Here is a 27,776-nt window from a genome sequence, read left to right on the forward strand (position 1 = left end):
GTATTAACAAATTGTTTTCCTAATTCCATTTTGTATGATGCAAATATGGTCCAATCTCATCCACCTTCAATTATGAAAACATGCAGTAAAGGGAAATATATTTTATGGTTTCACTACTCTGACTGAAAAATCGACAGAGGCCAAGAAACATAGAAGAGAGATTTAGATCTCTACTGATTTAACATGCCCTACCTGAATTCCATTAAACCTTTCCTAATTGATATATTCTTTAAATGTTACCACTATAAATGTCATCCTTTCACGAAGGCACCTCACTTTGACCGTTACCATCCTATTGCCTTCCATACCGCTCATGCTAGCTTTAATTTGAAGATTGATAGCGCCTTGATCTTGTTTCAACTCGCTGAGAACCAAAGCCTTAAGTTACAATCAACATTAGAAGGTAATGTCCAAGCAATTGCCACAGCTTCGTTTTCCTTTTCCTCAAACACTTAGAACCTATCTGGGCAGCCTAATTAGCGAACAAATCCAAACTAATTTCAGTGTTTATGTCCCAGCGACTAGCATACTGGTACTCATAACATACAAATAGATTCATTTTAAAATTGGGCCCCATTAATTGCTTTATCCAATTAGGCAGGAGAAGCCTTGTTAAACCTCAGGAGATAACTGGCTAGATTAAGTAGGGTCACTCTTGAGGCTTCACAGTTGCATCCAATCAAATGCAATACACAAGTCCTTGAAGGATTGAGTTACCCACTGTCTTAATTAACCCTTTCCCTACAAATGAAGTTCCAGAGGACATAGTTTGGGTTTTCCTTCTTTGGATGGTCACACTGTTATTAGCTGAAAACGCTGATGCAGACACTCAGGACTCAGGGCTGACCTGTGTCTGTGTCTTGAAAGATAGTGACGTTGTCTACATAGTGCAGTACCACGGGTTCAGTGTTTAGATTGAATCAATGAGGTTTAGCGAATGCTACTACCAAATAAGTCTGCCATTGACACCCTGTAAACCAGAAAATGGTCAGATGGTAATAGTGACACAAAAGACTGTCTTTTAAATAAAATAATTCAATTTATTTAAAGAGCGGTATTAGTGAGCGAGGGAGGTGGTGGGGGCTCTGGTGCCGTTTAGTCATATTTGGGACATGGACACTGTGTGTTATTATGCAGTTCTTACATTTAATAAGAAGTGGTCTCTACCTGTTTCAGTTGGCACCACTTGTACATTGTGCTGTTATTGTTTTGCGCACTGTGTCAGCTGTGATTGAGTTATTTGTTGCATGGGTTAAAATAAATAAATGTTTATTACTGTTAGATTTCTCATATGAATAAATATTAGGTAGTGCATATTGAAGTTAACGCTATTTGCAAGAGAGTTTGATGCATAATATGTCCGAATGTTTCTGTTCTAGGTCTATTTAATGTGACGATACTATACGCAGTCTTTACTTGAAAAAGTTCTCTTATTTTTCTCTATTATTGCTCAGAGACCGGAATTGTGGCCATTTTACAATGTTTGTTATTGCTTTGTCCAGTGTTGCATACAAATCTTAATGATTACTAGTCCTCTTTTAACGCAGCCACCTAACTAGTACTCCCCACCCTTAACTGAAACATTGCCTCCTACCCGTCATTGATGGCCATCTCCCCTTGCTGCCCCATTCCAGGATGTGAGAGAGCCGTGTCTGAAGCATCAGAGACGTAGAGTGCCAACAAAGTCCAACTCTTTTATGGTATCCATCGATGTGTAAAAGGATTGCACTCTGCACTGTGGATTGCTGGGATATTTGATAGTGTCACGTGATCAGAGTTGTGCTGCCAGCATCCTCCCCACTTTCTCTCCAGGCTCATAGTGTCCCCATTTAAGTTGAAACAAGGCACATTCAGGTTTTGAAATGTATTTTTTATATTTATTTTTCCAGGTTTTACACTGAAACTACTAGTCAAATACCCATATTTTTTAATGAAAAGAATAAGTTATGTTCCCCCCCACGTTACATAATATTGATAACATTAAAAAACTGTAATCATCGCATGATATCACTTTCTCTTTAACAATGCTCAGCAGCATAGTCTTACACTTATATCGCATACTAGGAATGCAGATATTGTCCTGCTGCGGAGGCCTCCCCGCCCACGTGTGCCTGCATCATCTTCTACCACACCTAAATGCCCTCCTCTACTTTGTCATCCTCTCTAGTTGTCGTGATGTAAATAGTATCAAGTTCTAAACAACAAGGGAACCCAGCGGGTAGCAAAGGACCATGGGTAGTAGTTACTTTAAAGGAGACATAGGTCCTGAGCATAACTTAAATATTAGTACAATGAAGCATAGACCACAATAAGGACTCTCTATAACACTTTTCCTTGTCCAGCCGGACAGGAAACTTTAATCATAGATTTGATAACAGTTTAATATACAGTATGAACACACAGCAACGAATCGTTACAGTATAGCACACTCCTGTGCCGTACCATGGGGAAACAGAAGAGAAAATAAGAGAATAGGAAAGGGTGTATCAGGCAAAGAGAACAGACAGGTCACTATTTTGAATAAATGCAATTTGTTAGTGTAACCTGAAGCGGCGCATACAACATTAACTTAACAATGCAACAATTGTATGCCCACTCAGAGGAGTCGACGTTTCGATCCCGCAAACAAAATAACAAGGGATCATCTTCAGGACTTAATTGAATATTTGCCTGTTTGGAACTTTATCAATAGCCTGTTAGGAGTAAAACAGGGAGAGAGAAAAAAAATAAAAATACAAAGGAGAAGTTAACAACGTGTGCCTGGGGAGAGAAGTCATTGCCAACAGCCTGCTGCACTTTACAACACTCGGATTCGCAGTGGGTGAGAGGTGCTCGTGAGTGTGAGCATGGATTCAAAATAGATTCAAAATAGAACACTCATGGAGACAGGCATATTAGTTGCTTTACAGTTTCATCATTCGAAATCGAAGTGATAGGAATGTGGTCGATTGGAGAGGAAGCTCAAACCCAGTGTGTGAGCAGGCATGGGTAGAGCTGCATGCATTTAAGTCTAAGCCGGAAAGAGAATGGACATGGGCGTCATACCTTTGGAAAAAGTGGACCAAAGAGGGATGAACACACGGCAATGTACAAAAAATGGTCCCAATGGTAACAGCAGGGCTCGGCATGCGAGGTGCTGCCAAGGGGCAGAGGAGAAAAGGGAGGCGGTTAAACCAACCTAATGCGACGGGCAGAACGTGCAAATGCGGCGGTGGTCGGAAAACATACCTAGTAAATTAAAGTAGGACTCCTAAACTTAGTCTCGATGGAGTGACAGCGCGTGTGCCGGCTGTGCCGTACGTGAGGCTGGTGGGGCGGTGCCTTCCGTATCTAGGGGTAAAGTTGGTTATTAACTTGGTCACACCAAGATGGTGAACATATGCGGGGAAAAGGGAACGCAAGCTTACCCTTTAGGAGTATGAGCGGCCCTTGGATGAGGGTTAAGTGATTTGGGGGGAACCAGCGAGGCTTGATGGCCACAATCAACAACGGTCATGAAATCTAATGATCCGCTAGGGAAGGAAAGAAAAACCTTTAGTCCCAGATATGGGTGGGCTGAGGCGTTCGGTGGCCAAGCGGGGAGAAGTCCGAGCTTACCTTAAGCGGACAGTGCCGCCACGTACAGCGATGTAACCGTCTGCTCGTTGGGAAGGCTTGCCGGTACTAGACGAGCAGCGCCGAGTCACGTGGGAGTGTGTCCTACGGTCGCCATCTTAGGTAGGGGAGGGAATTGCAGTACAGGTGAACGACGGCTACTATCTCATATTGCATCTACGGCTGCCATCTTGGAACGGTGTCCAAGTGCCGAGGTTGGTTTGTGAAGGGATGTGCCTGGGGGTGGAAGTGAATTGCGCGGAAAGCATGCGGGGCTTCATGCAAGGAATTACATGCGGAGAGCACTAGTAGTACGCTGGTACATGAAAATTGCTGCATGCATGTAACCAAGGAATACATGGAGTGAGTTAAGTTAAATGTTAGAAAACCTAAGCTGAATTAAGCGTGAGGTACATTAAAAGCATGATGTCAGACAACAGTTCGAGAGATTTAGAGGAGATTGGTCCAATCCTCACTCCTGTTGAGTCCTGTGTGTAGGGTGTTGAATTGAATTATAGATTTCAGCTCCTCTCGATTCAATAGTTGGTTGAGATTACCCCCTCTCTGTGGTAATTTGACTGCTTTCAAAATTGTCCATTTGAGATCCTCCGCAGTATGTTTCAGTTCTGCAAAATGTTCAACCAGAGGAGCATTTGGAGTCCCGCATCTAATGCGACTTCTGTGTTGGCTTATTCGTGTCCTTGCCTTCTGGGTGGTTTGGCCAACATACATTTTTGGGCAAGGGCATAAAATGGCATAGATAACATTATTGCTATTGCAGTTGGTAAAGCTTTTCAAATCGACAGTAATGTTCTTATGGCTAAATTTACATGTTTCAATTGTGTACTCACATACAGAACATTGTCCACATTTCACATGCCCTTGCATAGGTGGGAGGCCCCACATTGAGTCAATGGTTGTATTTGAGGTAGGGGCTGGTAGTGCTGCTCTAACCAAATGGTCCCTCAGGTTCCTGCTTTTTTTTAATGCAAAGATTGGCCTCTCTAGGTTTATATTGCCCGCATTTATGGTGGGCCAATGTTTCAGAATACATTTGCGGATTTTGTTAGAGGCGGGGGAAAAGGTCGTGACACACGCAATCCTTTCTTGCCTGTCTCTGATTTTTGGTGAAGTAACACCTCTCGTGGGCAGTACCATGCTCTCTTGGAGGCGTTTTTTACTAGCCTCCTAGGATAGCTGCGTGCTTTTAGTTTGCTGGTTAAGTTTAGGGCCTCCCTGAAGTAATCAGCTTTTGTAGAGCAATTGCGTCTGATTCTCAGAAATTGTGAGTAGGGCAACGAATCCTTCAGTGCCCTGGGATGGTTGCTCTCGTACCTCAGTAGGGTGTTACGCTCGGTGGGCTTCCTATACAGGCGTGTCAGTAGTTCACCTGCTTCATGATAGATAGTTAAATCTAAGAATGGTATTCCCGTTTTGTCATGTGAAAGGGTAAAATTAAGGTCTGCACAATTGTTATTTAGCCAATGGAGAAAGGAATGTAGAGTAGAGATATCAGAATTCCAAACCAGGAAAATGTCGTCAATGTAGCGACGCCATATACCAATCCCTGAGTAGAATGGGTTATAGTCAGTAAGGATTGATCCGGTTTCTAGGTCGTCCATAAACAGTATGGCTAGGTGTGGAGCAAAAATAGCCCCCATTGAGGTGCCCTTGATTTGCTGGTAAAATGTATTGTCGAACAGAAAGAAATTCCTGGAAAGGCATAGCTCTAGTAGTTGCATTATGAATAGGGTTGGAACCCTATGGGGCCGGGGACGAGTGTCTAATACTTTCTGGATCACTCTAAGAGCCGCTGTTTGGGGGATATTTGTGTAGAGTGATTCGACATCCAACGTACAGAGTGTATTCAGCTCAGGATCATATGGATAATGCTCTACCAAATTTATCATTTCCATGCTGTCGCGTACATAGCAACAGGTGGATGGAACAAAGTCCTTGATGAAATAATCAACGTACTTTCCAAGTGGTTCCAGAATAGAACCACAAGCAGAGACAATTGGTCTGCCCGGGGGGGAGTCAATGCTCTTATGAATCTTCGGGAGAGTGTAAATCACCGGAAGCCGTGGGAATCCATCCAAAGAAATCCAAGAAACTATACTTAAGCTTACCAATGATGCTAGGTCACAAGGGTATTTGAGTAAGAAAGAACATGCGTTTCTCAACGTAAAAAACCCACGGCTTCCGGTGATTTACACTCTCCCGAAGATTCATAAGAGCATTGACCCCCCCCCGGGCAGACCAATTGTCTCTGCTTGTGGTTCTATTCTGGAACCACTTGGAAAGTACGTTGATTATTTCATCAAGGACTTTGTTCCATCCACCTGTTGCTATGTACGCGACAGCATGGAAATTATAAATTTGGTAGAGCATTATCCGTATGATCCTGAGCTGAATACACTCTGTACGTTGGATGTAGAATCACTCTACACAAATATCCCCCAAACAGCGGCTCTTAGAGTGATCCAGAAAGTATTAGACACTCGTCCCCGGCCCCATAGGGTTCCAACCCTATTCATAATGCAACTACTAGAGCTATGCCTTTCCAGGAATTTCTTTCTGTTCGACAATACATTTTACCAGCAAATCAAGGGCACCTCAATGGGGGCTATTTTTGCTCCACACCTAGCCATACTGTTTATGGACGACCTAGAAACCGGATCAATCCTTACTGACTATAACCTATTCTACTCAGGGATTGGCATATGGTGTCGCTACATTGACGACATTTTCCTGGTTTGGAATTCTGATATCTCTACTCTACATTCCTTTCTCCATTGGCTAAATAACAATTGTGCAGACCTTAATTTTACCCTTTCACATGACAAAACGGAAATACCATTCTTAGATTTAACTATCTATCATGAAGCAGGTGAACTACTGACACGCCTGTATGGGAAGCCCACCGAGCGTAACACCCTACTGAGGTACGAGAGCAACCATCCCAGGGCACTGAAGGATTCGTTGCCCTACTCACAATTTCTGAGAATCAGACGCAATTGCTCTACAAAAGCTGATTACTTCAGGGAGGCCCTAAACTTAACCAGCAAACTAAAAGCACGCGGCTATCCTAGGAGGCTAGTAAAAAACGCCTCCAAGAGAGCATGGTACTGCCCGCGAGAGGTGTTACTTTCACCAAAAATCAGAGACAGGCAAGAAAGGATTGCGTGTGTCACAACCTTTTCCCCCGCCTCTAACAAAATCCGCAAATGTATTCTGAAACATTGGCCCACCATAAATGCGGGCAATATAAACCTAGAGAGGCCAATCTTTGCATTAAAAAAAAGCAGGAACCTGAGGGACCATTTGGTTAGAGCAGCACTACCAGCCCCTACCTCAAATACAACCATTGACTCAATATGGGGCCTCCCACCTATGCAAGGGCATGTGAAATGTGGTCAATGTTCTGTATGTGAGTACACAATTGAAACATGTAAATTTAGCCATAAGAACATTACTGTCGATTTGAAAAGCTTTACCAACTGCAATAGCAATAATGTTATCTATGCCATTTTATGCCCTTGCCCAAAAATGTATGTTGGCCAAACCACCCAGAAGGCAAGGACACGAATAAGCCAACACAGAGGTCGCATTAGATGCGGGACTCCAAATGCTCCTCTGGTTGAACATTTTGCAGAACTGAAACATACTGCGGAGGATCTCAAATGGACAATTTTGAAAGCAGTCAAATTACCACAGAGAGGGGGTAATCTCAACCAACTATTGAATCGAGAGGAGCTGAAATCTATAATTCAATTCAACACCCTACACACAGGACTCAACAGGAGTGGGGATTGGACCAATCTCCTCTAAATCTCTCGAACTGTTGTCTGACATCATGCTTTTAATGTACCTCACGCTTAATTCAGCTTAGGTTTTCTAACATTTAACTTAACTCACTCCATGTATTCCTTGGTTACATGCATGCAGCAATTTTCATGTACCAGCGTACTACTAGTGCTCTCCGCATGTAATTCCTTGCATGAAGCCCCGCATGCTTTCCGCGCAATTCACTTCCACCCCCAGGCACATCCCTTCACAAACCAACCTCGGCACTTGGACACCGTTCCAAGATGGCAGCCGTAGATGCAATATGAGATAGTAGCCGTCGTTCACCTGTACTGCAATTCCCTCCCCTACCTAAGATGGCGACCGTAGGACACACTCCCACGTGACTCGGCGCTGCTCGTCTAGTACCGGCAAGCCTTCCCAACGAGCAGACGGTTACATCGCTGTACGTGGCGGCACTGTCCGCTTAAGGTAAGCTTGGACTTCTCCCCGCTTGGCCACCGAACGCCCCAGCCCACCCATATCTGGGACTAAAGGTTTTTCTTTCCTTCCCTAGCGGATCATTAGATTTCATGACCGTTGTTGATTGTGGCCATCAAGCATCGCTGTTTCCCCCCAAATCACTTAACCCTCATCCAAGGGCCGCTCATACTCCTAAAGGGTAAGCTTGCGTTCCCTTTTCCCCGCATATGTTCACCATCTTGGTGTGACCAAGTTAATAACCAACTTTACCCCTAGATACGGAAGGCACCGCCCCACCAGCCTCACGTACGGCACAGCCGGCACACGCGCTGTCACTCCATCGAGACTAAGTTTAGGAGTCCTACTTTAATTTACTAGGTATGTTTTCCGACCACCGCCGCATTTGCACGTTCTGCCCGTCGCATTAGGTTGGTTTAACCGCCTCCCTTTTCTCCTGTGCCCTTTCGCAGCACCTCGCATGCCGAGCCCTGCTGTTACCATTGGGACAATTTTTTGTACATTGCCGTGTGTTCAACCCTCTTTGGTCCACTTTTTCCAAAGGTATGACGCCCATGTCCATTCTCTTTCCGGCTTAGACTTAAATGCATGCAGCTCTACCCATGCCTGCTCACACACTGGGTTTGAGCTTCCTCTCCAATCGACCACATTCCTATCACTTCGATTTCGAATGATGAAACTGTAAAGCAACTAATATGCCTGTCTCCATGAGTGTTCTATTTTGAATCTATTTTGAATCCATGCTCACACTCACGAGCACCTCTCACCCACTGCGAATCCGAGTGTTGTAAAGTGCAGCAGGCTGTTGGCAATGACTTCTCTCCCCAGGCACACGTTGTTAACTTCTCCTTTGTATTTTTTATTTTTTTTCTCTCTCCCTGTTTTACTCCTAACAGGCTATTGATAAAGTTCCAAACAGGCAAATATTCAATTAAGTCCTGAAGATGATCCCTTGTTATTTTGTTTGCGGGATCGAAACGTCGACTCCTCTGAGTGGGCATACAACTGTTGCATTGTTAAGTTAATGTTGTATGCGCCGCTTCAGGTTACACTAACAAATTGCATTTATTCAAAATAGTGACCTGTCTGTTCTCTTTGCCCGATACACCCTTTCCTATTCTCTTATTTTCTCTTCTGTTTCCCCATGGTACGGCACAGGAGTGTGCTATACTGTAACGATTCGTTGCTGTGTGTTCATACTGTATATTAAACTGTTATCAAATCTATGATTAAAGTTTCCTGTCCGGCTGGACAAGGAAAAGTGTTATATAGAGCCTATTGTGGTCTATGCTTCATTGTACTAATATTTAAGTTATGCTTAGGACCTATGTCTCCTTTAAAGTAAATAGTATCAAGGACAAACTTAATCTTAACCAGAAAGAGAGACAGGGAGGCAGAGTGTTTGCATCCTTCCTTCTCGGCATGCAGTGTCTGTCTTCAAGGAACTTCTGATGCAAGATTTACTTGCCACCTAAATTGTCTAAGCAGTCATGAGTGAGACGTCATTATTAGTGATTTAGACAATGTTCGTTTGAAGCAGTTGTTTTTTTCTTTGGAAGCTTGTACCAAGAACTTTTCATGTACTAATGTTTCACTGTTGAGGACTTGAGTTCCAAATCATGGAGGAGCCATGGACTGAGATATCTTACAGTGTTTGAGTACAGACCTGGAAAAAGTTAATGCAGGTATAGGTACCATACACACTGCAAAGAGAAGCTCATTTGGTGTGTTTTAGTTGAGGCATCCGCTAAGGATCTAATGAGGCAAAGTCTTGCATCAAGTTTCTGGGAATTCCATTTCCCTGCTGCCAGCAATCTCAGCTGCCAGACAAATCAGTCACCTTGTCAAGTGTCTTGTTCCAGTTGCCGCTGATCATAAATATGGTTTTGCCAAAATCATTGAGTACCCTTGGTATGTTGGCAAGAAATTTAGACCTGGCGCCTTTGAGAGCTTAAACTGATCTGACAGCTGTTGAATCCCTGTATGTTTCATTAAGGCATGTTCGATCCTGGTGTTAACTAGCTGAAGGGATATGGATTTCGAGAACAGAATGCCAAAAACTCCCTTATCGTAACCAGACTAAGTTGTAGGGCATGAGATGGTGGAGGACTTATTATTTACAAAGACAACTCTCCCAGCATACACTCTTTTCAGGTGTTCACGTTAATTTAGTGAGAGCTGGGTCTTCCGAAGTAGGGAGATTTCCGGCAGTTTAGAGTCCAGGTAAACCAGAATCTTTTTCCATTTGATATAATGTGACTGGCAAATGATGAGATGTTCTTGCTCTGGTTTAGTTAACTCGCATTAGCAGAAATTAAAGAAACACCCAAGAATAGGGGAGCAAGTTTGGGAGATATACAAACAGAAATGGGAGCAAAGCAGCTCCATCTGTACTGCTGTGTCACAGCAGAAGAAACCATATATAAGGCAGGAGTTTGCCTGAGGAAATATGAAAAGATCGGTAACCCCTGGTGGGAACAATCCAATATGGTCGAAGGAACATACAATGTATGCAGACTTGATTTGAGTTCTAGTAGGGGGTAAGGTCTTCTCGGTAGGTGCTGAGTGGATATGGTAATTACATTTACATATCTGAAGTGAGTGGATATGGTAATTACATTTACATATCTGAAGTGTCTGCTGCATTTGGATATACTGTTGTAATCTTTAAACTTGATAAAAAAGATTAAAAAAATATCAGAATAAATATGTAACCGAAGGACCCCTCAAAAAAATTCAAATATTAGTGCTTTGTTTCTTTATGACATTTTTATAGGCCGAGGGGGCAATCATGTTAACTGGAACACTTAGAGCACTTGGCTGAGCATAACTGCTGCATTGATGGAGAACTAACAACAAAAATTAGTGGTTGGCTTTTTGGTAATTAGAATTGCAATATAAGCTCTTTGTGGTCACTGATTGTACATCTTGCTCGAGGGTACTCAAAGGACCTCGGTGATTTCTGCATAGTTTACCTAATACAAATGATGGCATGGCATTATAAAAAGTATTTTATGATTTTGTACATGGATTAAGGGCAATCCACTTTTGATGGGGTGCTTAATCACTTGATAAATAGTGTTGGCATTTCAGGAGGAGAGGTTACCCTTGGGAAACAATGGGGCGCATTGTTGCTTTTTTCTTCACAGTTGAGTTCATCCATCCGATCATGTTGTGGTTTGATGTCTCTTCCAACAGAGTTTTAACCAATTAAACAGGCTGTTGATGTGCTTCCCTTGCAGGTCTGCAGACAGTGGGCATCTTCAGGGTCGGGAGTTCGAAAAAGCGAGTAAGACAGGTACGAATAATCAAATGACGAGTTCAAGCTGTACGACATAAGCTGCAATGAGATGGTTTCCTGTCAATATTTATCTGTAAAAATCAGTAAAGATGGTAAACTGGGAGCCTTATATTAGAACATTACGCATACCTCCTATCACAATGATGAAATGGTCGCTTCATGGAGACGTAAACATAATACAATACACAAAACATACCCTGGATTCCTGCTGTCTGCCATAATCGTTGTGGCAGTGAATAGTAAACCTAGATATATGCAAATGTACACAGCCACTGTAGATGGAGGTTGGTTAACAGTCCTAGTCCATTTAACTTGTGTTCACCACCTCCCTCTTTCCTGTATAGATAAAGACTTCGGCGTCGACTGCCGCAGTTTCACTGCCATGCACTCATCTGTAAATATATGTGATAACCATACAGCAAAAAGCTGAGTCTTTGCTTCACCATTCAAACCTCATTTGCTGACACGCCATCCATTGTAATCACAATGACTTGGTACTATACAGTACTTATTATGACAATTTTGCCACCTCTAAATACTACAAACTGTATTTAGGTTGGTACTCAGTTTACCGACTTCAGAAGAATGAAATGCTGAACTGGCATGTGGCTGTGCTTCAGACTTATGACCTACTGGTCGGACAAGCAGCAAGTACCTGACGCGCTGAGCCATTTTGCTGGATACTGGTGTGATGTCTTTTGTAGCTATCAACTTGATGCTAAGTACAGTACTTGTTTTGGAAAGGACGGCCTTATCGTAGAACAAATACAAAATAAAACCCAACTACTGTAGTACAAAGTGTCTTTTTTTTTTTTAACAATTAAAAAATACCAAGGGTGCAGTGGTTGAGAAACTCATTGAGGTGAGAAGACAGGCATTAGAAAACATACACGTGTCATTCAACGAAGATAATTATGATTTAGCATAATTCTGTACTCGCTGTTTTCTATTTCTTGATAAGCTCTGGGCTACACTAAACAATGGGATTGTGGTGATTGTCAGGGTACTGGAGAGGTTTTTGTATTTTGTTCAACAAAGCACGAGTATCTTGAACTGCTATAATGAAATTGTTTATCAAAGTGGATAGTTGGGGATTTCAGGTACTTTGGAAAAACAACGTCAAATTCTGCTCCGAAAATCCAATTTCTAAAGACTATCATGCTTTACATTTTGCGTATTGCATTTTACAAGTATTGCCTGAATTCTTTTGTTTCTGGAGAATTGGCTGCCATATCATGCGTTTCTTACAGTTTGGATGGCACATATAGTCATAAAGTGTGAGCCAGATACCTACGAACACCTTTTTTTCCCCAGTGGTTTCCATGATGCATAGGTCTTTGAATTCCACCAGAAGCTAATTCAAAACTATTCAAGTGGGTTTTGTGTGGTCCCACATTTTGCAACTTCTTGTGTCCTAACAGAGCTCTTTTAATTTGACTTTGTTGGTGGGTCTGCACGAGTGAGAGGACTTTTTTAAGCATATTAAGTGGGAAGCGAGTGTGTTTGGCCTCTTTCGCCCCCAGAAGAAAAAGAAGTGTTTAAATATATATAAAAGAAAAAGGTCACCCAGGCCTTGATCGCATCCCGCATTGACTATACCAATGCGCTGTATGTTTGTCTGTCTTGTGATCTTTCGAATAAACTCCAGGTCGTTCAGAATGCTGCAGCTAGACTACTACTGAACCTCTTAAAGAGGGTACGCGTTATGAAACACCTCCGTGGCCTACATTGTTTGCCTGTGAAAGAGAGGGTGAATTTTAAATCTGTGTACAGGGGATGCCGGGGCCGAAGAAATGGATTCGGAAGCTTTAAGTAGAGATTTCAAAGAGGGCTTTATTTTTATATAGGATCTCCTTTTTCTGCTGGTGATTCGTTCCTGAGCCAAGGCTGCCGGGTCTGTTGCGGGCTTCCGTAAAGGATCCAGGATGTCTTTCGACGAGTGGAACAGTCCTCCGTCAGGCACGGCCACCAGGAGAGAAAGAAAAGAAATAGGGTCGGGTTAGGAAAGGTTCGGGCTCTGGAGACTTCGGGGCCGGGAGTGAGGGAAACCAAGTGCTTTCAACCCTCGGTATATGTGATTCGCTAGTGCTCGTGATGAGGGAGGGGGTTTACGAGACTATACAAGGGGCTTTACAACATGTACAGGTTACTCCGAAGGTTGGACACGCATCCCACCCAACCCGCTACTTTGCCCCGTACCTGTTGGAGCCTAGCTCCTCCCGCGGGAGCGTGGCGGGGCAACTCGTGAAGTCGGTGGCCTCCTGGCTTCTCCAGGTCCCCTCTGGGTTTCCACTTCGGGTCCGTCTCGTACTTCTCCGCTTCCTCGCTCGATCCTCTCCAACTCTTCTCTCCGCAATGTAGCACTCTCTCCTCCTGGGAAACGCTGTCCGTTGCTTCCGGGGTTGACGTGGTTCGGGTAGTGACGCGGGCTAGGGGCGGGTCCTCTCCTTAAGCATCCTCCCAGTTAAAGGCACCCGGTTCCAATTCCTCAGGTTGCCAATGGGTAGCGTCATCTTCTTCTGGCCAATCCTCCCGGAGATATGGATCGGGCTGCTGCAGAGAAGGAATAGAAGCAGGTAAAAGCGGGGCCGCTGTCCACCAGTCCGACTCTGGGGATTGTCCCTCGGTCGTTCGAACCGCCCCGTCACACTCTGGTAACTGTTCATGCCACTCTCTAAGGATATGGCCCGACATACCTGAGAGCAAGACTCCGGTTTTATGTTCCGGCTAGGCAGTTATGCTCATCCACCAAGCTTATGGATGTGTCCCCAGGTTTCGTAAGCAGAGGATTGATGGCAGCTCCCGCTCTCGGATGGGTGCCGTAGTCTGGAACCAACCCCCTGTGGAGTTATGTGTTCTGAGTGACCTTAAGGTGTTAAGGAGGAGATTGAAGACCTTCTCGTCTAATTACTTGCTGGGCACATGCAGAAACACTCTTTGGAGTAACTGTGGGCAATACAAGTACTGTCTAACATAACATATCCAATAAATGGAACCTCTGAAATTGGCATAATTTTGCTTCATTGTTGCCCTGCATCATGATTTTTATTTGCCGGCAAACAGTAGTTTTATTTAATCAAGAATCAACTTTGTGCAAGCAGCGCAACAGGTGTCCCAGTTTCCTATCTTCACTCTTCGTTTGCCGTTCTGTGTTTAACTGGTGAGCCTGGTAGCCTAGAGATGTGGTTCAGTGGAGGAGAACAAGCTGTGAGTGTAGCAAGGCACAGAGTGTTGAGGGCAGCAGTGAAGTTTGCAGATGTGCTTCCAGATACTGGAGCGGTAGACAGAAAGCTCTGGGAGGTGCCCAAGGCAGTGGCGGATGTCACAACAGGAAGGTGGGAGAGGGCGGGGGACAAACGGGCGAGTGGGGGAGGTGGCGGGGGAACGGGGAAGAGAAAATAATCATTTTTAAAAACATACCTTTCGCCGCAGTCTCATAGCTCTCCCAGCAGTCTCTGTTAAAGGTAGAGGCTGCTCAGCCGATCCTATCGCTGCTCTCCTGCTGGGAGAACAGTGCCAGGATAGGTCTGAGTAGCCTGCTCTGCAGCCCAGACACTGTTGTGTACCCTTTGGCTTTTCTGCAACCCAGCTGTGAACATAGCTAGGTTGGAGAAATGGAAGTGTGCATGTATGTTTGGCCAGCCTAAGACGGCCTGCCAAACATACTTGCAAACTTCTAAGTGTCCACCACCTATCTGTACTGGCCTCCCCCCGCCCAGATGTAGCATCCCGAAGGCTGAAGTGTAGACACCAGCATTCCCGTGAGTACAGTTACCACACCGGCAGAACTGAGGAAGAAGCTTCCTACTCTTCCTCTTGGGATGAAGCCACCGCCCTCCCTTATGGAATTTTGAAAAGTTACGGGTGGAACTGCGATACACGTGCAGTCACCGCATTGAACAATTGATGCGAAGGACAAGACCCTCACAAATGGGATCAAGAAGCAGCCACGGATGGATACGTGTGGTCTGCCTAAACCTATGAGATACCTGGGAGTTTACCGAAGATGCCCTGCATTCTCTTGATGTACCAAAAGTGTCAAAAAAAGTAATTGACTTTCCAAATGATTACGCAATTTGGTGGAATAAAATGTGTTGTTTCCCCGAAATGGTCAGTCTGGGTTGTTGCATTTTTAGTTTAATAACTATATTGAATACTGTGAGTAAGGAAAGGAAGCTCAAAATAGGAAATCAAAATTGTAAGCTTGATCTGCTCTATCATAAATCTAGGTCCATTGTCTTTGATACCAGATGTCCGAGCCAGTCACAGAAAAATTAAATGATATTGTTTCATTATCATTTTATTTTTCTATTACTCAATCTGGCGAGTGGGGCGATGCTCCATTACATATTAGCTGCCCCTGCCCCAAGGTGAAGCATGGTGGTAAGTAGTAGGCTGCAGGCGTCTCGTGCAGCACAGAGAAAGCCGGCATTAGGCTGGTGCGGCTTGTGCTAGCCAGAAGAACCTGCATGCCTGCCGACGGTCTTACACCTTTGTGCTTTCCACTTTGGATTCTCCCATAGTGGAGGGCAGCTGATCCTGCTTCCCTGCCCAGCACCAATCTTTCTTCTTTCTCTGTTTCTCTGTCCCCTGCCCTCTGCCCAACCTCTAGTTCTTTGTCTATTACGTCAAGAATGTGATCGTGCTGGGCCACATCACCAGACCCTTCTTCGGCTGGAGGTGGGTTCTGACATACTCTGCCCCACGACCTCCCTAGTTTTTGGCATCTCCTCAGAATGTGGCCCTAAAGCTGTTCGGAGGTAGGAAGGAGATTTTAGGGGTTGAAAGGAAGCAGGGGATGGCAACTTTAACCTTTGCCTCACTATCCGGGAGGAGCACTTTTTGTGGCCAGGTGGCACCATTGACAAGAGCCTCGAAGTTCCCAAAGCACTAGTAAATACCTCCGGCCTCCTCCTCTTCGAGTGACTGCAAAAGACTTGAGGTCAGGGAGGCAAATCTTCACCAGAAATTGCCAGAAAACTAAATCAAAACCTCTAGAAATACATCTAATCACATTGGAGCTTTAAAATGGCTCTCCTCTATTCCTTCTTATTTTATTAAACTTTCTGGGTCTAATACCAGGGTAGAGTCTAAAAGAAATGGTACTCCAAGTTATACTGGACTCTTGGAATCTACACTCCTCTTTCCAGAAAACATTTTAAGGAATATGATTTGGCAAGGAAGTCATCGACTCGTTTGTCGCATCTGCTCCCTAGTCCTGATTACACCTTGCCTGAGAATATGCCTCCAGCTTTGCCCCTTTGGACTGTCGTATGCCCACAGTTTCTATAACTCCGACTACCGTGGTAGCCCCAGTTAATAAAATAGCAATGTCTTTATTTTTCATCTCTCCTAGTAGACTCAAGTTCAGTACCGAATTTCTCTAGATCTCCAGAACTTAATTTGAATGTCTCTACTTCTCTCCCTGGGGACTATATTCAATATTCCTTAGCATTGCGCTGTCAGGAACAAATGGTGTCCTTCATTTTGAGTTTGTTTGAAAAACCAACATATAACTCAGGCCATATACTTGACATTTTATCTGTGATTCTTAAAGACTTCCCCACTAAAGAAGAAGGTTTTGCCGGCTGGGAAAAGATCTGAAGCGCGTACAGGGGACTTTAAGGAAACTGGCATTCAAGTAGGTTGCCCGGTATCTAAGTTTTACAGTAAGATTTGCTTTCCCCAAGTAAATACTTTTGAAACTGACGCAGACTCTCCTATTTTTTTAGAGGAGTTATTTAAACACTCTGATGATTTTTATGGGATGTCCAGTGGTAATTCTCGAATGACCCGCCAAGCTTCTTTTCTAACCATGAAAAAGCAGGCCATCTGTAATATTAAAACCACAAATGTCTCTATTTCGACAATAAGCGCTATGAAGAAAAGTGTCAGGAGGAAGTGTTACAGGATTTGTAAAAAAACAATCAAGTAAAGTAAGATTTGATCTTGAGGCACTTTTCTAGATTGATCACTTAGATGGCCCTGCAGAGCCTGCAAGTCCTATTAGTCAATCTCACTCTCCTCTACCAACGGTGACTGCTCTTCATACCTTTACCACCGGACAGTGGTGTTCAAGCGCCTGAGCATAAACAGGTCACTGAAGCCTTGCATCAATCTCAATCTCTTTCACTATCGGTGACCGCTCTCCACACTTCACCACTGGACAGTGGGTTTGGTCACCTGTGTGAAAACAGATCACTAAGGCCTTAATTAGATGGTTGATGCTTTCAGTCGGAACATGTCCCTTTGCCATTTTAGCAACTAGATTTCCTCATACTACCGTATGCTATTTTCGAAATGAATGATCCACCTATGGCCCTTGATTTTGTTGTATTGTTTTATGATGACATTTCTTACTTGAATCACTCTGTTATTAAAGTGTTTATCAGAAATAAGCTTTTTAAGGACGATAAGGAGTAATGTTATTTCCTCAGTTAATTTATTGAATTCTGTAAATGAGAAGAGATCTAGGGTTACTTTTAATTGCAAGGATATTGTAAATTTGAGTTCAGAAAATTCCAACTGGCTTTTTAGTAAAGGCATAGACTTCTTTCCCTTCTACCCAGATAGGAGCCTGACAGATTCAACATTATTATGGGCAATCATAATGGTGCTCTTCTGAAAATGGTAAGGCCCAAAAAGGGGAATTATTAGATGATGCTAAATTAACGCAAAGTCACATTTGGGCCAAAAGGGAGAATTGTTACTTTCCAGGGATCTGGTAATGTTGCCCCTGGCGACTGTGTTAAGGATGAGTTGTCTAAGTGGAACTGGATAGCTAGGACTCACAGTTCCAACTATATGAATAACCTCATAGATGAAGTTGTTTTAGTAGGCGTTTTGTGTATCTGTCCTGGAATTTAGCTTGATGCTCCATCAGATCTCAGAAGCTTAGCTCTTTGGCTCTTCTTTGTGCTGATATTATTTTTCTTCAAAAGACCTCGTGAGAGATTCCTTTTGACTGTGAAAATTATTTTGTTGTTAGCTGGCCTGCTTAAAAAGGAAAGGCTATGCTAATGGAGGAATTGCTACTCTCCTCAGCTCAGATTATATCTGGTTATATAAATCCTTTAGTCATGCTTCAAACCTTTAACAATGTTTACTATTTAGTTGCTGGGGCATGGAGGGTACGACATTTCATCAGTTCGCACTTGTTGATATTTATCGGTCTCCTGGCCGAAATTTTGAATCCCTCATTAGCTCTTTCATTCTTTTTCCCCCCAAATTGGAGAAAGAGAGAATATTGTTAAATTGATAATTGTGGGGAATTTTAACAAAAGAACTCCAATATGCTGTCAGCCTGTTTGAAGATATGGAACAGGAGGAAGCTTTAAACATACCAAGTCCTCTTCTCCCTCCATCCTGTAGAGCAGATAAGAGAGGCAAGCTTCTCTTAGGTGCATGTAGGGATAATGGTTATATCGTTGTAAATGGAGATTGTCCAGTGATATCCCTGACCAATTCAAATATAAGAATGAGAAGAACAACTCATTAATCGACTACATTCTTATTTCGTTCCCCATGTTCAATTTACTAACTAATCTTGAGATATTGGAATCTTTGCGGAGTGATCACAAAATCATTTCTCTTAACATTGTTGACTCCGTAGGAGCCCTCGACTTGTAACTTCAAAGATGAATTCACGTCAATGTAGGAAATGGGAATGTGCACTGAAATATTTCAAATGAAGGATAGCTAAAAAACATGTTGAACACTTTACAACTTAACATGCATAGGTCTTTAATCGCTGTGGATACTTCTGAGAAGAATGTGCAGGTCTTGACAGTAACCAACTCTCTCCCTCAAAGAGAAATCGACCATAAGGAATTTAGCCATAATAAATTAATAAATTACAAAGGCAGCAATATTTAGCTTTCTGCAGGGGGGGGGGAGGAAAATGATGAAGGGTCTTTAAGTCTGGATGGAGAGCTACTTGATAGGCAGGCGAGAGGTCTAGCACGCTAAAGTTGCTTGCACCAACTTTTATGTGCATTCTAAGCATTTTTTACCCCAGACTTGCATTGTTACAAGCAAAAACTACAGGCACCAGAATGCATCATGCTGATGGCCAGGAATGGCTTTGTGGTTCCACTTGGCAGTAGAGTCTACTGTGAGAGCCTAGGGGAAAAAATGTTTTGTTGCTCTGGAGGATAAAAAAGCAACATTTGTCAGATAGTGAGGCTTCCTGAACGAGTAATGCCAGAGCAGAAATCAATTCCTCGCCTTCCCAGGTTTTCTCTTAATATCTTTTTTTTTTCTCGAAAGAGCCATCCAGTGAGTGATATAACAATACACCTGATAGCTCAAGTGGACTTTACCACATGAAACAACATCCTAGAATGTCTGTTGTTGGTGATTGTTAGCGATGCGTGACCGAGCAGAGTTTATTTACGTTGGATGGCCCCTTTAATGAGTGAATCTATATGTGCCTCACTGCATGCTTTGCTTAAGCTCGCCTGGCAGATTATCTATGATGTAGATATTTATTGCCCTTAATAATCACCATTTTGAAGTATGTCTATTTTTGATAGTGCCAGCACTGCGAGGAGGACAAATATGCATGAATGAAGTGACGGCGTGCATGATTTGTTACAGTGTCGCATAGCTTTTAAAGGTCAGCGAGTGTTCGTGCCTCACATGGATGCTGCTGTTGGACAGTGCGGGATAAACACTGGAGGGAAAGAAGAGCCTGCTGGAGGTCTGGGTAATGTGTCATAGAAACACCGAGCAGAAGTCATTATTCATCTGCAGCTGGGTTTGAAGGGTGACAATGATTTGTAAACTACCAGTACATTTTCCATTCTTTTTAAATGCAGTTTTTCATCACCACCATAACATTTTACGACTTGTGCTCTTAATGCAGTCTCTTGATTTAGATGTTTAGATAGAGATGTTCCCTATTTGTTATTAAAGTTTGTATAGGGCTAGTGGGCACCATGAAGGCATCCAACGTGGCACATTCTATCTGGCCACCCTGTTATGGGAATTTGTGAAGCTGGACAATCGAACTGGATGAATGTAATATGCTTGGTAATCAGTTATTGTTGTCTGATGTTTGGTGATTAGCAGTGTGTAACTAGTAGAGTTTGTTTCGAAATGATTTTTGTAGTGGAAGATTTTATGTGTTTAATATGTCTGATTGGGTGTGTATAAAAACTACGTTTTTCACAATTTGGGAACGGAAGATCGGTATTAATCGTTAGATGCTCGCCCCGAACATACTTCTTTTTATATATGCACCAATACAAGGGTTGGAGCATTGTGATGCTATCTTGGTCATCTTATTATGTATAAGGTGTATGCTATTTTTTTCTGCATGTTTCATCTACTTGTTTCTATGGTGCCAGGGGGCATGCCCATACATGATTCGACATGGCTTAGCCAATTGTGATTTGTTCCCTGTGTTGTGTGCATGATGGTGTCAGGTTTCAGTCTAGTGTGAGCAGCTGAAGCATGATTGTAGTATTGGTGAATGTAGAATGTAGAATCAGAATGGTTGTATATTCTTGGTATTTAAGTAAGTGTATAGATTGTTGGGGTCAGATGATGCTGTGCCTTTCTTATGCCTGAACCGGTTTACCATGCTGTCCAGCGTTGTTCAATAAAGATCAGCATTGGCATAGCCAATAGGTCTTGCCTTTGGGACCTTATAAGTGTTTAGCTATGCAACAGTTGATGTTGTTGCACCAAGGATATTGTGCTGCATAATTAAATACTTACAAGGTCCCAAAAGCGAAACCTATTAGCTATACTAATGCTTGTTTTCTGATTCAGAGCGGCCAGCGACTCAAGGCTCTTCTCCCCCCGCCCCACCCCCTTTCTTTAGTTACATTTTTTTTTTCTCCCTTCCTTCTCCCTCTCCACTGGGCTCTCACTTCCACATTGTTTACTATTGTGTGGCTGTGGCTTAAGTGATTCAGGTGACTGATGGGGAAATGTGTTCCCTGGGCCATCACTGCTGTGATATTATCAGCTTGACATCACTGACCCGTGAACAAAAACGGGCCCCCAAAGATCACAGCAGAAGCGAGGTAAAACAGGAGGACAGTGATGAGGAAAATGGCAACAAAGGCTGAAGAAAGTAGACCTTGCCTAATTCTCCGTCTAGTTCTGCGTGATAGCCAGGGAAGAGGTGAGTGTTCTTAGCCCAGTGATGAGCGTAATGGCATCAGCAGTTAGGATAGCAACAGCTAATGATCTCCTGGCAGTAGCCCCAACCCGCTGTTGCCGTTGGCTATGGGGGGGGGAGTTTGCTCATTCCCCCGTGGAGGTTTCTGGGGGAGAAGCTCTAACCTTGACCCCGGTTGAGGTCCCTAGCATTGTCTCTGACCCTCTTACGAGTGATTGTGTGCCGGGTCTGGAGGGAGCTGGTGGTGAAGCGCTGAAGGTGCTTAGTTGGAACATAGCAGGCCTTGCACGGAATATTGACATACCCGAATGGAATTCATTTGTTGAATCCTTCGGGCTTTGCCTATTCCAGGAAACCTCGTGCTTGGAACCACGCCACAAGGTGGGCTTCACCTCCTACTTTGTGCCTGCGTTACAACCGCCTGGAGGGAAGGGCCGCCCCTCCGGCGGCCTATTAATTTGGGCAAGTATTTCTCTGGGTCTCTCTATCAGACATATAGCTACTAAATCGCCTGATCTGCAGAGAATCTTCGTTAGAGGGCCATGTGGGGGGAGGAAGCTTGAAATTTTTAACATCTATGTCAAGAGGAACAAGGGGCGGGTCCTCCACACTTTCTCTTACGGGCATTGAGGAGTGCCTTAGTTCTTGTGGTTCTGACTCCCTTGTCATACTAGCCGGGGACTTCAATTGCACTTTTGAACCCCTGGCTAGGGAGGACATACTGGGCACTAGGGAGGATGATGCCAGGAGAGGCATCCCCTCTCTCACGTTGGCCCCTATCAGAAGCTGGTCACAAAATGCTATTGACATTAATGCTCTCTGCTTGGAACATGGCCTTAGGGCAACCAACGGTAGATCGAAGTCAGATCCCACAGGAGCACATACGTTTAATAGAGTAGGTCATTCTTCGCGAATTGACTTCATTCTATTAAACTACAGTCTTTGGGCCCACCTGATAGATATGAAGGTCTTACAGTCTTCTGCTAGTGATCATAACCCTCTATTCCTGTCCCTGTCCTCTCTGTGGATGGGCGTGACTCCAGTCCAAACCCCACATGTGTGGAAGTCAACGCATGAAGTAATTCCCACTGATTGTGGCAGGCGTCTAAAATGGAATACCATTGCGGTAAACGAGGAAAAGATCCTGGGTGTCAAATCTATAATGTCTATCACCGCGTTGCGTTTAGACTCCTTTGGAGCTAGCATGCTTGAGGTTCCAAATTTGTTTGCCGAAACAATAAACGCGTTCGGCGAATTGTTTAAGGCTCACTCTATAGGTTCAAGGGGCAACGCAAGAGTTAGACCCATGGGCAATGCGGGCTGGTTTTCCCCTGCCTGCCGTGTTGCCAAAAGGGAACTAATTAAGGCAGTGAAAACAAAGGTTGGGGCCCAGATTAGCCTTGCTAGGCGCAACTACAGGAAGACTATATCGAAGGCAAGGGCCGAGCATGAGATTCAGTTTTGGCACGATTTGAAGGCGGCCAGCGCAAGGAAGGACTCCAAAGGTTTTTGGGACCTAATAAGAACTAGGGACAAACCCGTGGACTCTCTCATAACATGCAACATAACTGAGGGAGTGTGGTTTGATCATTTTTCCAAACTTTATGCTATGGTTGCGGGCCCCGAGGCTACTCCGTTGGAACAGTACCCCCAGGTTCGCATAGAGCCCAGTGAGGAATTCCTTTTTACACCTAAGGAAGTAGAAGGGGCGATTAAGTGCCTTGCCCCTAACAAGGCAGCGGGCCCTGATGGCCTTCCGGGAGACTTGCTCCGTCTCAACCCAGTTGAGTGGGGGAGACTTATTGCCTCCACAATGAATGCTGGCCTGGCTGGTGCGGCTCTATCGAATTCATGGAAGGGCGCAGAGGTCGTCCCGATCTTCAAGAAAGGGAGTCGGGATGACCCTGCTAATTATCGTCCTATAAGCCTCCTAGATTCGCGCAGAAGGTGGCAGGCAAAGTGGTTCTAGGAAGGGTCTTGCAGTGGGTCGAGCAGAACCATATCCTTTCAGACTTTCAGGCCGGCTTTAGAACTGGCATGGGGACGATCGAGCAAGCATTTCGGTTGATGATGCTTTTTTGGAAAGTGGTTGTACTGGGCAAAGGCAGTTTGTACCTTGCATTTATAGATCTAAGGACTGCCTTTGACCTGGTCCCACGTAACCACCTTTGGAGTGTGCTCGATGCGTTAGGTATTCCCCCATATTTACTGGACATGCTGATAAGGTTCCATGCAGACAATTTTGCACAGATCAGGTGGGGTAAGCAGGGACAAAAAACATCACGTATACCTGTAAATAGAGGTGTCCGCCAAGGTTGTGTGCTAGCCCCCACTCTGTTCTCATTGTATGTCAACGGAGTGGTGGAGCACCTGCTGCAACATCCTGCAGATGCACCATCCCTGGCTGGCAGGAGAATACCTACCCTATTATTTGCAGACGATACCCTCCTGATCTCTAAGTCACCAGTGGGTCTGCAGAGTCTCCTAAGTAGCTTTAAGACCTTCTGCGACTCAAGGGGATTAGTCATAAATACAGGGAAGACTAAGTTCCTGGTCTTAAACCCCCCGAAGAAGTCAGTTAAACCACCTACCCTAGACTCAGTTCCATTTGAGAGGGTCAGGGAGTTCGATTATCTTGGCATCCGTCTCTGTGACTCCATGAGCTGGAAATCCCATCACCAAAAGATGCTGCTGACCCATAAGAGGGTGGTGGGGGCCCTCCTTAAGGAACAACGCGCCTCTTCCCTCAAACCAATTGCACCGGTTCTTGATATCTATAGGGCACGAGATGTCAGTGCATCTCTCTATGGGGCAGAACTATGGGGTGTGCAGAACGCGGACCAGCTGACCCGCTCCGAAAACAAATTCCATAAGGACCTAATGGGCCTCCCTCATAGCACTCCAACTCTCCCTCTTCTTCTAGATATGGGCACCCGCCCCATTAGTGATCAGGCGAGGCTACGCCCACTCCTTTTGTGGGCACATATTTGGAGAGTCCCTGAAATGTCAAGCTATGCAGATGGTCTAAAAGAGATCCTCCTAATGCCCGGCTGGGCAAAGATTCAGTGGCTAATGGAAGTCAAGCGCCTTCTTATAGACCTGGGCCTTGAAGATGCTTGGACTACTAGATCTGCCCCGCCTAAGTCAACTCTGAAGAAACTATTCTGGAGCTGGGTGATCGATGGCAGGAATAGTAATGCCAAATTGTGCAGGTCAACGGTGGAATTTCTTTTGGTTAAGGAGGTACACTTCTGCGAGCCGTACCTGGATACTATTCTAGCAACCTGGGACAGGGACCTATATTTCAAATTTAGGGTAGGCCTACTTCCAGTGGGAAAATTGACTGCCAGTTGGAAGGTCCCGGCGCAGACAACCCCTTTCTGCCCTTGCTGTTTGGACAGATTGGGGTCAGTCTCGCACTTATTATTCGAATGCCCGGCCTATGCAGTCCCTCGCCGCAGATGGTTGAAGCCTCTCTGTAGAGAACTTGGGACTAGATCCCACAAGGAGGCCTTAAGAATTCTAAAAACGGACCCTCTGCCCCTGTTTGCTATTGGACTGGCTAAATTTTTAGGCTGGGCATGGCGTATTAGATCCAATAGACTTTCGTACCTTGCTTGAGATGTATTTTAGATTGCTTTTACGTAATTTCTTATGTAAATTGCTGTTAAATCGTATGTTTTTACTTGTGCACTGGATTTTACTGTTTTTTAATGTACATGTATTGCTTTTTATGATATGAATCATATCGAAATAAAGCTATTTACTACTGCTAATGTTGAAGTCATGATGATCAGTCATCACATATCAGACACAGCAGTGTCTGGCAGAAAAGAGTAGTGCAGCAGCTGTTCTACTTTCTATTAAGTAATATGAGCTATACCGCACTTGGTATGAAGGCTAGGTGGGGTCAGAGGGAAGGGATCACAAACGCTGCCGCAAATGGTTTTGCCCACGGCGCTATCCAAACAAAGGTCGGCACTGCACAGAAGGCACATTTATTCAGTTAGAAATGTGTGTTCTCGTAGAACAGGTGTGACTGTGTGTCAATCAAATCAGCTGTGTAATATACTTTTCCGTTGGTCTGTCACAGAACAGAAAAGTATTCTGTCAAAATCCCACTTAGGCTAGAAGACTGTGAGCTGTCTTAATGATTAGATGAGTTGAGGGGTCCTCCGCCCATCCACCACAAGAACATCCCTCACTTGTAGCAGTTTTCACAGTAGGCACCTACACAACTGCTGCTGCGGAGTAACAATGCTCCTGGGCACTGTCGTATCCTGAAGATTTTGGAACTGTAGAAAAGTTTATCTTCAGAACCAAGAAGAAAAGTGTATTGTTTTATATTTTTTGTATTGGCTGTAGTTCAATGATTGAGTTGACAACAGTTGATCTGGGGATTTAGGTTCTAATCCCAGGCACACTTCATCGCACTGTGTGATCTTGGGCAAGTTACTTCCATTCCCTGAACATTCATTTTCATGTGCTCCACAATAGTGAGCACTTGGAAACAGATGTACATTCTTGCATGTATTGCAGCCTAAAAATAAATTCATAGCCACTAGAATTAATGGATTGTGCTGCAATTCACTCACAAGAGAAAAGTGACATCAGTGGACCTGAAGAGGGAGAAGTAAAGCACTCTAAGTCAATGAGAAAACAATGGTTCCGTTTCCGTTTTTTAGCAATGTCTGGCTAACTCGTTATCGTTGCCTTATGCTGCCACCTGCTGGCAAAAGTTGGGCACAGCAATGCCATTGTTTCGCTTTATGAGTAACTGCTGTTTACCCGCACGTGCTGGAACCCTGTAGCTCGACCATGAGGAAAAAAGCCTGTGTGCGCGAGAGCGAGCACCAGGCCATACTTTTTGAATTATCGCGCCCTTTGTGTGGGCACGATAAGTCAAAACATATGGCGCCTGTCCGAAATCGCAAGCAATAGGCCACACATGCACGAGCGTGTGGTGAGCTTTTTGAAGCTCCCTTACAATAAGTCTTGCAGAGCAGCGCATGCGTTCTGCGTTAGGCTCGACCTAAAAAAGTAGCATAATTTCCCGGACCCCACAGATGTAGTTAGAGAGATTTTGGGATGATTTGAGCATGTTGCTGTGTGGATTGGCGCATACGCTGTTGGTGAACTTGGGAATTTTTGGGGAATTATATTTCAGTAGTCCTGTTCGCCCCAGATGGTCTACTTTCCTGTTGGGCTATTCTCTGAACAGAGTTCAGGTTTGGGCTTGCTTGGCAAGGTCAGCTGTGACAGTTGAGGATTGCGCTACTTGGGTCCATTTTGTAAGTTGCAGTGGCCGTGTGGGGAGTAACATGCCTGATTTGTAGATGCCGTGCACCGTGTGAAGATTTCTTGCAGCGAAAAGCATTCTTCAAGGATTTGGTCTCAATCGGAGCCAAAATTAAAGTATGTTCAGCGGAAAACAGTTGGCACCCCCCTTGCACACAGGCTCCCACAAGATTACAAGCACACAGGGGTGTGCGCGCACATCCCTGCATCTCCTTGACAATGATGATACTCTGCGCGTTAGTTTACGTCCGGGTCCTGGACATTCTAGCATGGCATGCTGAGGCACACTTCACACAGCGGAAAGAGTAATTCCTTAACTATATAGTCAATTTAGAAGACTGCAGTGGAGCTTTTTCGACAAAGAGGAAAAATGATTTTAGTGCATCTGCTTTGAATAAACTTGTGATTACATATAGATTTGGAACCCCACAGGGTGAATTGGTGAAGGATCAAATTATTATGTATGCAAAGAACAAATCAATTTAGGATAGACTATGGGTTGAAGGGGAGTCTAGCCATAACGACATCATGGAAATTGTGAAAAAGAATGAATTATCTGAAAGATGTGCAAAGGTTACCCTAGCACAAGATAAAGATGGGGGAGACGCAATAAATAAAATATCGGCTGGGAAAAATAAATACGCAGAAAATCCAGGGCAACACAACTCGAAGAAGGACGAGGAAAAACGGAAAAACTATTGTTCTTCTACTACAAAGAACATTAATTATGCTTGCAATCATTGTGGTAGCCGCGCACATTCTGCTAGATTTCCTAAGTGTCCAGCGAAATCAACCAAATGTATGGAGTTTGATTTAGTGGTACATTTCGGAAGAGTGGGCAAACGCAAAGAGAAAAATAAATATGATAGTAAAGTTGTATGTGTGAAAGAAAGTGACGAGCAAGCTTCTACATCAGGTGTGGATGGTGCTAATTCCAAGGTTGATTACAAAAAGAAGGTGGTTATGAAAATTTCAGGTGATGGGATAACCAACCCCTCTGGGTCTCGTTAGGTGGTGTATTGCTACAAGTGGCAGCTGATTCTAGACCACCATACACAATTATCGCAGAGTGTGTTTGGCAGAGGCATTTTATTGCAGTAATTGGAGACCATTTGGAACCATCAAATATTAATCCTGAAAGTTATACTGGGGAGAAAATTGAAA

The 27,776-nt window shown here is 44.1% G+C and overlaps 1 protein-coding gene across 1 annotated transcript in view; it reads left to right on the plus strand.

Annotated features, from left to right (window-relative positions):
- The window catches only part of ARHGAP6 (Rho GTPase activating protein 6), a 790,107-nt gene that overhangs the window by 477,406 nt on the left and 284,925 nt on the right, over window positions 1–27,776 (plus strand). Inside the window, exon 6 of the mRNA XM_078657678.1 lies at window positions 11,124–11,179. Within this exon, the coding sequence (XP_078513804.1) occupies window positions 11,124–11,179 (56 nt within the window). The remainder of the gene's footprint in view (window positions 1–11,123; window positions 11,180–27,776) is intronic.

The sequence above is a fragment of the Lissotriton helveticus genome, chromosome 8 (assembly GCF_964261635.1).
Source record: "Lissotriton helveticus chromosome 8, aLisHel1.1, whole genome shotgun sequence".
Taxonomy (NCBI): Eukaryota; Metazoa; Chordata; class Amphibia; order Caudata; family Salamandridae; genus Lissotriton; species Lissotriton helveticus.